Source organism: Aquarana catesbeiana, linkage group LG13 (genome assembly GCF_042186555.1).
Source record: "Aquarana catesbeiana isolate 2022-GZ linkage group LG13, ASM4218655v1, whole genome shotgun sequence".
NCBI classification, from domain to species: Eukaryota; Metazoa; Chordata; class Amphibia; order Anura; family Ranidae; genus Aquarana; species Aquarana catesbeiana.
Window position 1 is genome coordinate 66802899 of NC_133336.1, and position 17703 is coordinate 66820601.

Consider the following 17703-nt stretch of genomic DNA (forward strand, 5'->3'; position numbering starts at 1 on the left):
TATTCACAGTACCTACAGGTAAGCCTTATTATAGGCTTACCTGTAGGTACGAGTGGTAGTGCAGAGTTTACTACCCTTTTAAGGTAAAAAAAAAACCTTCCAATGCCGGTGGCCCCCCCCCAAGCCATCCCTAAACACTTACCTGCGTCCTCTCACGATCCATCAATGTGCCTGGCTGCAGCTCTTCTCTGTTCTTCTCACAGAGTACTCAGACAGGTGTGGGATCCATTAGCTTTCGCTGCTGTCAATCTAATCCTGTGACAAGGGAGTGGGGAGCGGGGACAAGGCCAGGCTGCACTGTATATGTCTATGGACGCACACAGCCCAGCTGAGGAGCGTGCCTGCATGAGGGGACCCTCAGAAACCGGCTAGCACATGGAGAAGGGTAAAGAGCCAAGAGCGCGTCTAGGACTCCAGAAGGGAATAGAGAAGGGACCGCTCTGTACAGTACCATTGCACAGAGCAGGTACATACAACATGTTTACTATTTTAATGTAAAAAAAAAAAAAAAAGGTTTACAATCACTGTACCTCACTCTTTTTCAGCATGGGATTTTTAGTATATTTTGCAAGTTTTAACTGTGTTTCATCTGGGATTGGTAGCCCTTAGCATGGTAAACCAGCATATTATTATTACTATTCCTATTTTTATTTCTCTAAGGCTGGACAAATCCAGAGATCTTCTCAATGAGAAGCAGGAACTATTAGGAAAACTAAGCTGGGAGCTGACAGAAATGGATTTGAAGTCAGAAGAGTTGGTAGAGAGTATGCGGTAAGCTGCTGTACTATAGAGTACGATAGCATCATGTGTAATAAGAACATTGCTTCCTTTTTTACATTGACATGAATTTATTTTCAGAGTCACTACAGAACACCTTGCTGCACAAGTAGATGAAGCTAAGGAAGAGCTGACAAATGAAAGACAGAAAAGGTCTGAAATTAGAATTTTATTTTCAGTTCCCTTAGATCAGTGGTTCTTAACCTTTTATGACTGATGCATCTGTTATATGTTTGGAAACTAAACGTCATTTTGGACTCTAAACTTTGTTATGGTGCTTTGATTTTTACACTCAAACGCAGAATTTAAAAAAATGCAGATAAAAGCACAGAAAATCAAATATTCTAAATGCTCATTCCTTTCTATAAGTCAGGGGTCAGGAACCTTTTTGGCTGAGAGAGCCATGAATGCCACATATTTTAAAATGTAATTCCGTGAGAGCCATACAATATGTTTAAAACTAAATACAAGTAAATGTGTGCATTTTATGTAAGACCCAACACTTTTAAAGTACAATAAGTCTCTGAATTCTTTTTAATAACGTTGTTATGCTGTTGCTAACCAATGATGAATAAAGTACTTCTTACCATTAATGCGACTTTTCGCGTTCGATTAATCGTTTTTTTTTTTTTAATAGATTAATTTTGATTAATTATAACTGTAATATCCACATCTCCCCCACTGTAATATCCACATCTCCCCCACTGTATTATCCACATCTCCCCCACTGTAATATCCACAATCTCCCCCACTGTAATAACCACATCTCCCCCCACTATATCGACATCTCCCCCACTGTAATGTCCACATCTCCCCCACTATAATATCCACATCTCCCCCCACTATAATATCCACATCTCCCCCACTGTAATATCGACATCTCCCCCACTGTAATGTCCACATCTCCCCCACTATAATATCCACATCTCCCCCACTGTAATATCGACATCTCCCCCACTGTAATATCGACATCTCCCCCACTGTAATATCCACAATCTCCCCCACTATAATATCCACATCTCCCCCCACTGTAATGTCCACATCTCCCCCACTATAATATCCACATCTCCCCCCACTGTAATGTCCACATCTCCCCCCACTGTAATATCCACATCTCCCCACATCTCCCCCACTGTAATATCGACATCTCCCCACTGTAATATCCACAATCTCCCCCCACTGTAATATCCAAATCTCCCCCCACTGTAATATCCACATCTCCCCCACTGTAATATCCACAATCTCCCCACTGTAATATCCACAATCTCCCCCACTGTAATATCCACATCTCCCCCACTGTAATATCCACAATCTCCCCCACTGTAATATCCACATCTCCCCCACTGTAATATCCACAATCTTCCCCACTGTAATATCCACATCTCCCCACTATTAGACAGGTATCTGCTCCGCCCTCCCCCTGAAAGGTGCCAAATGTGACATCGAAGGAGGGGAGGGACCGGATAAGCGGAAGTTCCATTTTTGGGTGGAACTCCACATTAAGGCTAAACCTACTCCCACCCCCATTCTAAGCCTATTCTGTCTAACCCTGTAAAGCAAAGATCTGTATATTTACCAATTCTGACGCCATTAAGGTCCAGTCCCACGGTCAGCTGTCAGCGATGAATTCAGTGTAGAGGAGGGACAGCTGACAACGGATGCCCCATAGTAAGCTTATGGGTGATGTCATCTCCCAGGCATTTTCAGCGGTTTTCATCGATTTCTCCTTTTCACAAAAGCCACCACTGGAGAAATCATGTGACCAGAGAGGCTTCAGAATAGATAAGTATACAGATCTTTTCTTTACAGGGTTAGATAGAAAAACTCATGCCTGGTACACACGATTAAATTATTGGACAAATGATCGCCCGTTTTTTTTTTTTTGCATGCTAATCTCAGATTGAACCTCTAGAAAATTCTCGTACGACAGAATAAAAATTCAGAAGTGATGTAATGTGTTGTAATGTGTTTGTATTGCATTTTCCAACGACAACTGTAGTGATTAAACAAAAATTGTACATCGTAAATGTTTTCGTGCATGTCCGATCGGATAATATCGAATGAACTGTCATGATCGGCCCTCGAAAGCTGTATACTAACGATCAAATTATCGTGCGATCGCTTAGAAAGCGGTATTTTTCTTACGATTTTCTGAATGTGTGTATGGGGCTGAATGGGGGTGAGAGTAGGTTTAGCCTTTATTAGATTTTGACTGAACTTCCACTTTAAGCGCCAACTATCTGTATGCCTGAGATCAAAACTGTTATACCAAAATAGGAACAGATGGAGGTGATCTATATTATTACATACTATGTATTATACTCTAAATCAATGATACAAAAAATATATATTTAATTGTAATGTATTTCTTTTAAAGTACAAGAATTACAGAGTGTGTTTTCTTTTATTCTTCAACCCAGAATGGCAATTCAGATTAAAAAAGATGTAGTGACAAAAGAGATGGAGCTGTGGAAATTGTCTGAGAAAGCCATATTGAAAGAATTAAAACAAAGAATAACAGCAGGACAAAATAAGCAAATGTACTTGACTTCAGAGGTGAGGCCAAAAGAAATTCACTTTGAGGCATATTCACTCCATAACATGTTTTAAACTGATATGTGTTTTGGTGGCAATTTAGATTAGTGTGTTGTAACACATGAATTTTACTGTGTCTTACTGCAACGATCGTCAACTTTCCATTATACATGCCCTGTGGTTCAATGCCATGCCACCCCAACACACATATACAGTACACCCGGAAAGTATTCTCAGCGCTTCATTTTTCCACATTTTGTTATGTTACAGCCTTATTCCAAAATGGATTCAATTCATTATTTTCCTAAAAGTTTTACAAACAATACCTCATAATAACAACGTAAAAGAAGTTTGTTTGAAATTATTACAAATTTATTAAAAATAAAAAAATAATAAAATATCATTTGCATAGTATTCGCAGCCTTTGCCATGACATTCAGCATTGAGCTCAGGTGCATCCTGTTTCCACTGATCATCCTTGAGATGTTTCTACAACTTGATTGGAGTCCACCTGTGGTAAATTCAGTTGATTGGACATGATTTGGAAAGGCATACACCTGTCTATATTAGGTCCCACAGTTAATGTACAGTGCATGTCAGAGTACAAACCAAGCCATGAAGTTTAAGGAATTATCTGTAGACCTCCGAGACAGGATTGTATTGAGGCATAGATCTGGGGAAGGGTACATAAAAAAAATTTCAGCAGCATTGAAAGTCCCAGTGAGCACAGTGGCCTCCATCATCTGTAAATGGAAGAAGTTTGGAACCACCACGACTCTTCCTAGAGCGGGCCACCCCGGGCCAATCTGAGCAATCGGGGGAGAAGGGCCTTAGTCAGGGAGGTGACCAAAAAACCCAATGGTCACTCTGACAGAGCTCCAGCATTTCTCTGTGGAGAGAGGGGAACCTTCTCTGCAGCACTCCACCAATCAGGCCTGTATGGTACAGTGGCCAGATGGAAGCCACTCCGCCTGGAGTTTTGCCAAAAGGCACCTGAAGGACTCTCAGACCATGAGAAACAAAATTCTCTGATCTGAAACAAAGATTGAACTCTTTGGCCTGCATGACAAGCGTCATGTCTGGAGGAAAACAGGCACCGCTCATCACCTGGCTGATACTATCCCTACAGTAAAGCATGATGGTGGCAGCATCATGCTCTGGGGATGTTTTTTAGCGTCAGGAACTGGGAGACTAGTCAGGATCGAGGGAAAGATGCAGCAATGTACAGAGACATCCTTGATGAAAACCTACTCCAGAGTGCTCTGGATCTTAGACTGGGGTGAAGGTTCATCTTTCAACAGGACAACGGCCCTAAGCACACAGCCAAGGTAACAAGGGAGAGACTTCAGGACAATTCTGTGAATGTCCTTGAGTGGCCCAGCCAGAGCCCAGACCTGATCCTGATTGAACATCTCTGGAGAGATCTGAAAATGGCTGTGCACTGACGCTCCTCATCCAACCTGATGGAGCTTGAGAGGTCCTGTAAAGAAGAATGGGAGAAACTACACAAAAATATGTGTGCCAAGCTTGTAGCATCATACTCAAAAAGAATTGAGACCGTAATTGGTGCCAAAGGTGCTTCAACAAAGCATTGAGCAAAGGCTGTGATTAGTTATGTACATGTGATTTTTTTCATTTTTTATTTTTAATAAATTTGCAAAGATTTCAAACAAACTTCTTTCACGCTGTCACTATGGGGTATTATTTGTAGAATTTTGAGGAAAATAATGAATTTAATCCCTTTTGGAATAAGGCTGAAACATAAACAAAATGTGGAAAAAGTGAAGTGCTGTGAATACTTTCCAGATGCACTGTACAATGCCAAAAAAAAAAAACACACACCTGCACACCACAGTTCATAAACTGCTGTGTGCTGTTTTGGTGTTCTCTGTATGGCTAGAAACAAGATGGCAGCACTCTAGTCTAATGTCTCTAATGTCCTTTGGTCTAAAGCTGTTTATAAGTTATCGGCAAAGGAAAAATGTGCTTGATATGCAAAGCAGAAGATATCAGCTTTTATTTTTTTGGTAGTAAGTGATCCCTCTCTAATGAGAACTGGGGGAAAAACCCAGTCTATTGTTCTAAGCTTTAACTTGTAGTGGATCCTCTTTTCTAGAGTATAAGGCTACGATGCAAATTCTTTTTTGTGTTGGAGCAGTAAAACATAACCATCATGCTGCAGTACAGTAGAGTAAAGAAGGGCTTGCTGATAGTCCATACCCACACACACACATTTAACTTTACATGTACAGATTTTTTTTCATACCATATAAGAAAAACCTCAGAATGAACTCCTAAGATCTCTTGACTGAATTCATTCTAATCAAAGTAAAGCCCCAGGCAGTTTGAATAATTACAGAAGATTCACATAGACATGTGTGTATGTAACATAGAACCAGTATGATTTTAAGTATAATGCAAGATGATGGTGACTCGATGCATAGATACTGAACCCATGTAATAATTCATAATGTTTCTGTATCTAGGGCAAACGTCTCGAGGGGGAAATTGAGAAATGGGACAAAGAGATCCGCGATATAAGTGAAAAACTGGATAATGCAAATAAAGAATATTTAACAGAAGAACAGAATCTCAAGGAACAGATAAAGACACTGGAGGTGAGGTCAAAGATGGAAATGAAATCACAGACCACTGGTTAAAAATCTTGAAGTGAAATGCCAAGCAAACAGCTAAATAGATAATTGATAAATATAAATTTTTACTGTTGTACCTGATAAATGATTTGTAGTTTTGGCCAGTCATTCTTGTGATATGTGTGATGCATATGTGCCTGGAGGATCGGACATGCAGAGGAGACTGATTTGACCAATACCATTAAAGGTCCACTTCAACTCTAGTCCATTCACATTGCTTTCATTCCTCAGGCCTGATGAAGGGACCATTTTTGGACCCCCGAAACATGTTTTGGATTGTCCTCCTGACTTTTTTTTGGATAAAGTCATATCGAACCTTTTAGCAGTGCTGTGACACTTCGGTTTACAGTCTTGTGATATGCACACCTATACTAATCAGTAAGATCACTCTGCTGCTTTTTTGTTCAGTGAAAGCCTATATCTAGGCATACAAAAAAAAATCCTTCCTGCTAATACCATCTTACCCATTTACCATTAACAAAAAAAAATCCTGTTTTACCTGACCCCTGCTGTCACATAGCTCATCATCTGGGAGTGAAGACCAGTGAGGACTGGTCTTTTTGCCACCATTTGTGGTTTCTGCAGTGTTCTGGAACTTATGGTGCCCCCACTGATGGACAGTCAATGGAAAGTGTTCATGTCACCCAAGCAGTGATGTGAGGCCCTGCTGAAGGACCGGTGTGCAGTCCAGAATATAGAAGATTTGAAATCTGGCATGTCATGTGACTGATGTGAATGAGGATTCAGGTAAGTAAATAAAAGTGGCTTTTAGATTTGTGTGAGCAGATTTTTGGATGCCCAAAGACCGCTTTAACAAAGCTAGTGATGCTAATTCACTGTCCAATGAGAAGGTTAACCTAGGAAGCTGCAATGCTTAACCTAAAGATGAATTGTTTAATGAGTAACTACATGTGTCACCCATCTGGCTTTGCACTGTGTTAAAGGTGTATAAATCACAAGGCTGGCTGAACAGGTAAAGTGGTAAACCTATATGTATTTCAAATTAGTATTTAGCTATTTGCCTGACATTTTTATTGGTGTATTTTAGGCAAAAGCCCTTTGTTTCAGCCATCTAATAAATTTAGTTATAGTGTGTTCTGTATCAGCAAGCCTATCTTAAGGTCTCAGACAGCACGCCCAAGATGGTGACTTGACTTTTTCTACTACAGTTTAGCAATGCAGCTGGGTTACATCCCTGCCCCCAGCCTGTGTTTGGACAGTAAAGGAGCAGCAGGCGAGTGATGGATCTGCTCTCCTCCCTCCTCCTCTCAGAACGTTCCTTGCAAGCTTATGTGCACTGATGCACGGGTGCTACTGCTCTCCCGGTCCAAATGCTGCTGTACAAGGGGTTACAAGAGTGATACCAGAACAGATTCATATACTCACTCTAGCTGCATTTAAAAATGCATGTAATCCTTTTTAAAGAACACGCCTCTGCATCAACTGGTGTTTTTTTTTTTTTTTATATGCGGCTGGAGTTCAGCTTTAAAGGAAACATATTTAAGATTATTATTTCACAGTTAAACATTTAATACAGAGTGAACCAACAACACAGACTTAACAGACCAGTATGAGTTTTCTAAACAGAGAGGACAGCAGAAGCTGCTTTCCTTCAGACTCCCTCTCTCTGATTAAAACTTCATATAGTCTAAAGAAAGCACAAGAGTGGAAGCACAAGTCACTCCACTAGCTTATTTTTAATTGTGAGCTTTGTAAGCAATAAACTTCTTTATAGAAAAGTAAGTCTGGAGAACCTAGAAAACGTGAAAATGAGCCTAGAGCTCCACCTGCTGGCTTAAAATAAAAATGCCAAATTTTCATATTTAATATTTCATATTCGCCTAACTCAAATGTATGTATGTATGTTTTTATTTATTAGTCCTAAAATAGACAAAATATATCCAAAACCTCTAAAAATTCCCCTAATGAAAACAATCGTTGTCCTGGTTGTCTCTGGTTTAAGGTGAGGTTAAGGTCACTGATCTACAATCCATATATGGTCTAGAAAATTTAGAGTGTGTTTAGAGCAACATATTAGAATGCAGCATATTTTTTCTGGGTTAGTGATTCAGAAAGTAGTGAAGATAAATTAGTCAACATGAGAGCGAGGGAACCATACTCGCTGTGTACAGGTTTTAGTAAATCATACATAAAACGTAGTCTAACTGCATCTTTTTAATGTTGACTTTAAAGGAGAAAGTTCAAGTTTGTATTAAACATCTAGAAAATGAGCAAGACAAACTGGCCCACAACATTCTTATTATGAAGGAGGCTGAAGACACCTACAATAAAGAGAATACCGACTATGAGGATTTAAAGAAACATGCTGGAGGTGAGAGCGTACAGTGATAACATGTTATATGGAACCGTGGTCCAAATAAAGTATTGTATATGGTTTTGTAACAAGTGTTGTCTCTGTAATTACTTGCAAAGTCTGAATATTTGGGAAAAATATTTTTTTTTTTTCTGATGATGTCTTGAAATTGTGGATGTGGTACTGGGGTGGCCTTTTTCTCTTCTCAGGTTAAAACTTGTATTCGATTTTACTGATCATGTTTACAACTACATACATTTCCCCTTCCCTGTTGACTTAAAGTGCTACTACACCCAGTAATATGAAAATGGTTCATCCACCCCCCCCCCTCCCCCACAGTGCCTACAGCTTATAAATCTTCTTTTTACATTAAAATACTGCCACTATATACCTTTTTAGATGATCTGTATGGCACGGTTACATGATAAACTGCACAGTTTTTCCAGTGCTGAGTTCAGGTAGGAGGAGATTTCCACTACAGCCTGTATACACGCCCACATGTGTGATGTCAATATCATGTGACCTGGCTATCTGAGAACAAGTAACTGTTCTCGCCAGCATAAAAGACACAACTGAGCATGTGCAGGTCTGCTACTCTGCCTGTGTTAGCTGGCCTTCCCCAGATAGACAGTGCAGGATCTATGCATACAGGATAAAACAGCATTTTTACACAATGCAGAGGATTAAAGCCTTAGGTTCCACAGTAAGTATAACAAGCATGCTATGCTGCATATACCGACATAACTCTCTTGATTTTTGTTTAAATGGAAAAACTCTCAATTTTGTTCATTACTGTCTTTATTTACCTTACTTGAGACACTGACATCTGTAACCTTAGCCAGCCCAACAGTCATCATTTTTTATCATTCAACCACTGGGTTGAACAAAAAAAAAAAAATGATCAGATTCCCCCACACGTTTGATGTGAATGGGGGAATCCCCCACGCTGTGTTATTGTATTCCGGTTTTGGGGAGCCTTCCCTGCCATCAGGATACAATGACCACTGCTGCTGGCAATATCTGGCGGCACTGATCGATCAGGAAAAATCCAACAGGCTGGTTGTACAGAAGTCGATCGGTAAATTGACTTCTGTATAATCAGGGTGCCCATACATATATTGAAATCTGGTCGGTCCCTTTTGATCCTTGTATGGCCAGCTTTAGATATTTGGATATTTTAGATATTAGATGTAGAGCTCAGGTTAAATTAATTAAAAGCAGTCAAAAGTAAACAACGCAGTGAATTACATTTTTTTTTTCTTTTCAGGACTTAGAAGCAGACAGAAATCCTTGGAGCAGTCCATCAGTAAAATTGCCAAGGACATTCAGGCTAACATAAAGATAAAGGTAAGTTCTTGTGTAAGGTTTGTACCACACTACTGGCCTTAGGTGAGCATTCACCTTCTAGTTATTTGGCAGATCAGCCCGTATTGTAAAACATACCAAAGCTTTTTTGTTGCTGTAGAGTGCCAATTTAAATGAAGCCTCCCTGTGCTCTATCCTGTTTGTGGATTCTATTTTTTATATAGGCATTCATTTACCCCTCAGCATCTGCCAAAAATTTAAATCAGTGGTTCTCAACTCCTGTCCTCAGGACCCACTAACAGGCCAGGTTTGCAAGATAACCGAAATACATCACAGGTGATATCATTTGCTGCTCAGTGATTGCTGTATTCTAGTCTGCATTTCCCCAAGGTAATACTTAAAATCTGGCCTGTTAGTGGGTCCCGAGGACAGGAGTTGAGAACCACTGATTTAAATCATATTTTAGTAGACTGACCCTTTAGGGCTCATGTACACAGGAAGTTTTTGCAGCTGCTTTTAGGGGCATCTGGCATTTTCTTTACTGCCTCTGAACTCTCCTCCATGTTAGCCTATGTGTCCATGCAAACATAACCTTTCAGAGGAGTTTGGAGGCATAAGTGTTTAGGGGCAGTAAAAAAAAAGACGACTGCTTGTGCATCCAGAAACAGTGTGGCTGTAAAAACGCAAAACGCCAAAAAACGTGGCTTAACGCTGTAATAAGCTTTTAGCTGCGTTTGGCGTAGTTACGCGTTTTTACATTTTAGAAAGTGTCTTTAATATAAAAACGCTAATGCTCACAAAAAGTGCATAAAGGCTCAAAAATGCTATTCAGAAAACAGCTAAAATTGCGTTTTTAATGCTGCTTTTTCCTGTTTTTCAAACATCCTGTGCGCATGAGCTCTTAAAGTGGAGCTATGGGTACATTTAAAAAATACATATGTAATGCAATTTGTCACTAACATTAACACAGCAGTTTTTTGTTTCTCTAGGTCGTAGTTTTTTTATGTATTGATCTTGCCAGTAAATCCGTTCTTTTTCCACTTCCTTTAACTGAGTGACATCACTGTTCATTTTGCAGTGAAATCACGCAGCAGCTATGTCACTCTGCGAGACAGGTAGCTTTAGATGGACATGTAGTGTTAAATGTTAAAAAGGACTTTAAGTAAATAGCAAACAAATTACAGTTTCTTATTCTAATGCAACAAAAAAATGTTTAAATCATATACTGTAAATAAAAGCTGACCTTGTGAGCACCTTTGTCAGTGTTGGTTTGTCCAATCACTGTAACTGTCATAGGTTGTCACAGTTAGCCTGCATATGTAAATATAGAAAAATAATAAAAACGTGTGTAAAATAATAATAAAAAATATATATATATACCTAATATTGTCATTATAGGTGTCAACCCTATGCAGTTCCTAAAATACAATATTATAGTGGTTTTGGTATTAAAGCATAACTACGAATATCCTGACCTCTACTCCGTACATAGTGGACGTGATACTCAGTGCTACCTGTATAATGGTCCACAAACTGTACACCACAATACACAGCCCTGGATCGCGTATCTATCTTAATGCTTACAATGGCAAGCACTCAGTGGTCAGCAAAACCATGTGACTGTGCTGACAATGGGAAGCGCATCTGAGGCTGCTTCTTCTGGTAAGGTGTCCCAGCAGCGCTCCTCATTGGTCAGCGTGGTTGCGCTGACCAATTACTGCTTGCCATTACTAGCATTATGTTGGATAAACACTCCATAGCCGTGGATTACAGTGTAAGGACTGCTAAACCAGCAGTATGGATCCTCGCTCTTTCTATGTTCTGTGGATTTTGGCAGGGTGGCCGTTTGGAGCTTCTTCATCTTTTCATTTCTCAGGGAAGGTGACCTTACCCTTGTAGAAAAATATTTCTAACTAAAGTAACTGTTCCAGGAAGATAAGAAGAAATCTTTAAAGACACTTAGAAGTTCTGCATTTAATAAGCTCCAGAATGACCTTGGAACCATAAAGCAGATTGACAGAGACATCTATGAAAAAAACAGAAAACTTGAGCTTGTTATTATGGAAAACTGCAGACTGAAGCTGGTGAGTTTTGGTAGTATATACACTGAAACAAACTGTTTTTTTTTATTTAATACTTTTAATGATCCACAAATGTACCTGTTTACTATATAGTTAAAGTATTGCTACAGTGTAATGAAAGACTTAACATGATTGTAAAGTCTCAGGTTTCTTTTCTGTAAAGATAACAAACATGTTATACTTACCTGCTCTGTGCAGGGGTTTTGCACAGGGTAGCCTGGATCCTCCTCTTCTCGGGTTCTGGCTGGAGCTCCTGGCCCCTCCCTCCTATCAAGTGCCCCCCACAGCAAGCAGCTTGCTATGGGGGCACCCGAGCTGAGCTGCAGCTCCGTGTGTCCATTTAGACACGGAGCTGCCGTTCAGCCCCGCCCACTCTTTCCTGATTGGCTAACTGAGTTCGATTGACAGCAGCGGGAGCCAATGGCGCTACTGCTATGTCTCCACCAATCAGGAGGGAGAGTTTCAGATGGACGATTCACTCGTGGACATCACTGGATAGAGATGGGGCTCAGGTAAGTATTAGAGGGGACTGAGGGGAGCTGCTGCATACAGAAGATTTTATCTTACTGCATATAATGCAGTAAGATTAAAAAAAAAAAAAAAAAAAAAAATATCTCACTTTACAACCACTTTAAGGGGAGACTTACTAAAACTGGTACACACAGATTCTGGTGCAGCTGTGAATAGTAACTAATCAGCTTTCAACTTCAGCTTGTTCAATTAAGCTTTGACAATAAAACATAGAAGCTGATTGGTGCAGCAGTTCATAGTAACCAGATTCCGTGTGTACCAGCTTTAGTAAATCTCCCACTTGGTATCTTTTCTAGCCATTTCCTTATAGGCATCTTCTGTATCCAAGGGATGAAACATACCCAGACGTGAGTGGGTCTGAATATAAAAGAGAGGGGCTCCATAACAATGTGTCACCAGCATATTTAAGCTGAATTCCAGGCACAAAAAAATTATTTAAATATATTCAATAGCTGCAAATGATATACTGTAAATCCACTTTGTGTGCACCAAATGCACAGCTATTACCTTATAAAGATAGCAGAAACATCCTCACTGTGCTGTATATCAGTGGTCATCAACCCTGTCCTCAGGGCCCACTAACAGGCCAGGTTTGCAAGATAACTGAAATACATCCCAGGTGATATAATTTGCTGCTCAGTGATTGCAGTATTCTAGTCTGCATCTCCCCAAGGTAATACATAAAATCTGGCCTGTTGGTGGGCCCTGAGGACAGGGTTGATGACCACTGCTGTATATAACCTGTGCAGAGAGCAGAGCTGTGGGAGGGACCCAGCAGCCCCCACCTACTACAGCAGTGGTTCTCAACTCCTGTCCTCAGGACCCACTAACAGGCCAGATTTTAAGTATTACCTTGGGGAAATGCAGACTAGAATACTGCAATCACTGAGCAGCAAATGATATCACCTGTGATGTATTTCGGTTATCTTGCAAACCTGGCCTGTTAGTGGGTCCTGAGGACAGGAGTTGAGAACCACTGCACTACAGGCTGCCTGCAGAAAAAGGAGGGGGTGGAAACAAGACCAGTCACCCTGCACAAGGAGAGAGAGCAGCAGTGATTGGTCTTGATTACAGGAAGCTCCTACAAAGAGGCAAAATTTCACACTGGATTACTGCACAGATCTGAAAGAAATACACAAAGCACACGAGATTCAAGGAAGAATACACATGACAATTTAGACAATATTTGCTTATTCCTGGTATCAGGTGTAACGAGTAGGATATTAAAGAGAGGAGGGTGACACTTCATTCATGTCTTTATACACAGTGCTCAGCCTCATTCAAAGACCTGATACATGCATACATGAGGACAGTGGTGGTTGGCAGCTTACATTTTACATGGTCCTGGCTTTCACTTCTTATAAAACGCAGAACAACTTTTCAATGATGCTCAAATGTTTATTTTTAACTGCTTTATGCCCTACTGATGTATTTTTTATTTACGAAATAACGCAATATTCTTTAAGTATCTCTCGGCTGGTTTGATTATATATAGATGGTAATGCAGCACCATTTGAGAATTCTAACATTGCAAGTGGCTAAAACCGTTAATGTCAGCCTTCCGGTTTAGGATGTGATCTAAATTGTACATTTTGGGGGATACGAAAATTGCATGGAAACTTGTTGGTTTTCTAGTAAAAAGTATCCAATTAAAAAAAATGTGTGTGGGGGGTGGGGGTTGGAGATTTTCACTTATTAATGCCAATATATGGTAGCGTTCACAAGCATTGGTTTTAGTAATACTGCTTACAGGCAATACTATCTGTTTTTGCAAACAGAAAAATGCCCAGTATAAGGATGATATCAATGCAAATAAGAACGAGGCTGAAAAGCACATATCGGCTACCAAGCAGCTGGAAGGAGACCTAGTGTCTCTTGTAGGTAAGTACAAAAGACCATAGTGTTGAATTTGATATTTACAGTATGTAGCTCCTAAAAAGAGAACTCTAGACTGGCAATTCTCAAACAATTTTAGATACCAGATGCTCATATGCACGTTTATGTGGGATTTTCCTTTATTATACTGTATATCATCAGCAAAGAATATCTAAACCCCAAAACAGATATTTACCATATTGCATCTTTTTTATGGCCAAGTAAATTTTCTGCAGGTACAGAACAATACCTGTTGATTGTCAGAATTCCCAGTTTTACCAGATCTCTTCTGTGAACTACAAAAAAAAAGCCTCATGTAGTGTTGCTGAGGAGGGATTTGTAATTAAAATAAGGAGAGAAGTCTAGGATGGTAACGCTGCTCCCCCATAGAGGCAGTAGAGAGTGAGCGTTGTCACCCTGCAACAGGAAGTGTGTTACTGGCAGGATCACCAGAAATAAGGAGAAAAGAGCCTGAAAAAGGGAATCCGTTGCAAAAATATTCAATTTGTGGGTTAGATATGCTGAGCTGAGAATAGGCATTAAATTGCAGGCCAATCCGACCACCAGAGATGAGTGGAGTTTCACCATTGATTTCACCATCTGATACATTTTTACTGAAGCAGAAATCCTCAATTTCACTAAGACCCCTTTCACACTGAGCCACCCCGGGCGTCAGCGATAAAGTGGTGCTATTTATAGCGCCACTTTACTGTTGTTTTAGCAGCGAAAAGGGGTTAAACCCGCCTGCAAAACGCTGCTACGGCAGCGATTTGCCAGCGGTATGGCGGCGCTGCCACATTGTTTTCAATGGGCGGGAGCGGTGGAGGAGCGGTGTAGGCTTCACTGCTGCAAAGAAGCTGCTGGCAGGACTTTTTGTGATGCCCTGCCAGCACAGCGCCTCAGTGTGCAAGCACTCGGGCTTTCACACTGGGTTTGCAGCTGAGGCTTTTTTTCAGGCGCTGTTTTTAGCTCTGTAGCTCCTGAAAAACGCCTCCAGTGTGAAAGGGGTCTAACAGCTGCATAGGCAAATTGTGCTTAAAAATTTAGAGGTTCAAGGAAATAGGTGGTCAGGACAGAAGAGGAACCTCAATACACAGCAAAATGTATACAGATCACCAATGAAAAGGGCAGAAATTGATTCTTTGCAATGTTACCATTTTTATTATTTATAAAATAATGGATTATGGATGTAGAAATCCTTTCATGTTTCTGTTCATTTTAGAACACCTACATAAAGGCTGGGAAGAAGACAATTTCGTTTGCGATGTGAGTGTGGTTTCCTTTCTCTAGAATGATTGGCGTAGAGATCTGATTTGTTAAGTTCTGCTTACACACGACTGTTCTGTGATTCAGTATTTTAATGTGGCATATCTATGCCAAAATGGGCCTTTTGAAAAATATCTGCAAGCAGAAGTGAACACTTTAAAGGCTAAGTTTACTTTTGGGAAAAAAAAAAAAAGGATTAAATGCACATAATTTTAAATACGGGTGTAACATGCTCCAATAGTCAACTTAGCCTTTAGTTAGCTCAGTGTGTTCTTTATTACTTTGTTGTTGCTCCATTGAATAGTCTCCCCCCCCCCCCCCCTTTACTTCCTGTTCTAGTGACAACAGTTCTACCAGACAGGAAGTGAGGGTCAATTTCCAACAGCAACAAAAAATAAAGTAAATTCTCCACATCATCCAAAATAAAGTTTTGGCTGCACTTACACTTTAATATGCACCTTTTATATTTACCTGCCTAAAAGAAAAAAAAATCTTTAAACTTTTATTCTTCATCTTGACCATCATAAAAAAGAAAATGTGTATAGAGCTAATATATATTTCCCTTTACAATGTAATGTTTGCTTCATTCAGCTTTTGTAAATATTCAGTTAAAGTGATTCTAAGCCCTGGTTCACATAGGAGCAATTTGACATGTCAAATCGCATGCCAAATCGGCAGCAATGGTACAGTCCGAATCGATGCAGCGCCACACTGATTCCCAAAAGTAGTTTCTGTACTACTTTTGGCAACTTCGGGGTGCAATTTCCATAGACATCTGTGCAGAAACCTGCACAGATGTCTCTGAAATCGCCCCCCTTGAAGTCAGGACTGACATGCGGGAATGAAATCCGTGCCAGTTCAGCTGAACCTAGGCTAAAGGTCAATTTTTTTTTATATCAAACATGTTATACTTACCTGCTCTGTGCAATAGTTTTGCACAGAGCAGCCTTGATCCTCTTCTTTTTGGGTCCCCTGCCTGCTCAGCCTTGCCCCCTGCTCTCTCTTCATTAGTTCCCTGGCTGTAAATGACAGGAGCAGGAGACCATGTACATTGCTGGATCCAGATGGGGCTCAGGTAAGTATAAGGCGGGCTGGAGGGAGGCGCACCAAGGTTGTTTACCTTAATGCACTATGCATTAAGGTAAAAAACCTTCTGGGTGCAGCTTCTCCCCAGCCCACCTTAAAAAAAAAAAAAAAAAAAAAAAAACCTTCTGCCTTTAGAACCACTTTAAAGTGGGAGTAAACTCCCCTTTGTTGATTTTTACCTATGGGTAATATAGGCCTATATTACGAAATAAATACTAAACATTTACTTTGGAAGCAGCCAGTGACGTCACCGGCGCATGCACACTGGGCTCTGAATGGACTGTGCCGTCCATTCAGAGTCATGGGAGTGATGTCATCATGGCTCGGCCAATCATGTGGCTGAAGCCTGCAAATTCTGAAGGAAGAACGGGTGAAGATGGAAGCGGTGACAGCACGTCACTGAAGGGCTTCGTTTTCAGGTAAGTCTGTCATACTAGCATATTATGACTTAAACTGCCTGGGGGCAGTTTTTTTTTGTGCTGCAGTTTACTACTGCTTTTAAAGCACTTTTGTGGGGGAAAAAAAAAATTAGCATTTAAAAAAATAGTATAGTGTATACAATTGCAACTCAAGTAATATTTTAATTAAATGTTATTAAAAATTACCTTTCCTTTTCAATCAGCAGCTCCTGTAATTTTCTGTAAAATGCAATGCAAAATGGCAACCTGGAGGCGTTCTGTACACAGATGGTGTACAGAGCTCCCCCTAAAAAATAGGATTTTTGACTTACCGTAAAATCCGTTTCTCTGAGTTTGACGGACACAGTGCTTCCTTATTCAGAACCAAAGGGTTATATCGCCCCCTACAGGACTAGGACACTAGGCAGAAAAAAAAAGACTTGGCTACGCCCATGGGCAGTCCTAGGTGATATACACCCCCCTCTCTGCTATAGGCCTTCAGTTTTGTCACAAGCAGTGTCAGAAGCATTAAAAACTCCATAGAGGGGTGGGTGCTGTGTCTGTCAATGAACTCAGAGAAGCGGATTTTACGGTAAGTCAAAAATCCTATTTTCTAATTCGTTCATTGACAGACACAGCACTTCCTTATTTAGAACCATAGGAATGTCCCAAAGTAGTGACAAACGTGAGGCGTGGGGCAGACAACAAAAAAAACAGGCCAACCAGACAATCTGGAGCTCAACGAGAACAACTGGAGTAGAACCTGAACAGCAAGAAAACCCCTTCATGAGGGAAAAACCCCCTAGACCGCAACCTACAGAACCTTGCAGCCAAAAGAGGCATCCGTAGATGTCAGCACATCCACTTTGTAAAATTTTGTG

At 40.4% G+C, this 17703-nt stretch overlaps 1 protein-coding gene across 1 annotated transcript in view; it reads left to right on the forward strand.

Moving 5' to 3' along the window:
* CCDC175 (coiled-coil domain containing 175) overlaps window positions 1–17703 on the forward strand; it is a 95980-nt gene that overhangs the window by 69342 nt on the left and 8935 nt on the right. The window contains exons 10-18 of the mRNA XM_073609357.1: window positions 661–771; window positions 859–930; window positions 3198–3333; window positions 5799–5930; window positions 8160–8298; window positions 9548–9627; window positions 11517–11669; window positions 13976–14078; window positions 15295–15338. Of these exons, the coding sequence (XP_073465458.1) occupies window positions 661–771; window positions 859–930; window positions 3198–3333; window positions 5799–5930; window positions 8160–8298; window positions 9548–9627; window positions 11517–11669; window positions 13976–14078; window positions 15295–15338 (970 nt within the window). The remainder of the gene's footprint in view (window positions 1–660; window positions 772–858; window positions 931–3197; window positions 3334–5798; window positions 5931–8159; window positions 8299–9547; window positions 9628–11516; window positions 11670–13975; window positions 14079–15294; window positions 15339–17703) is intronic.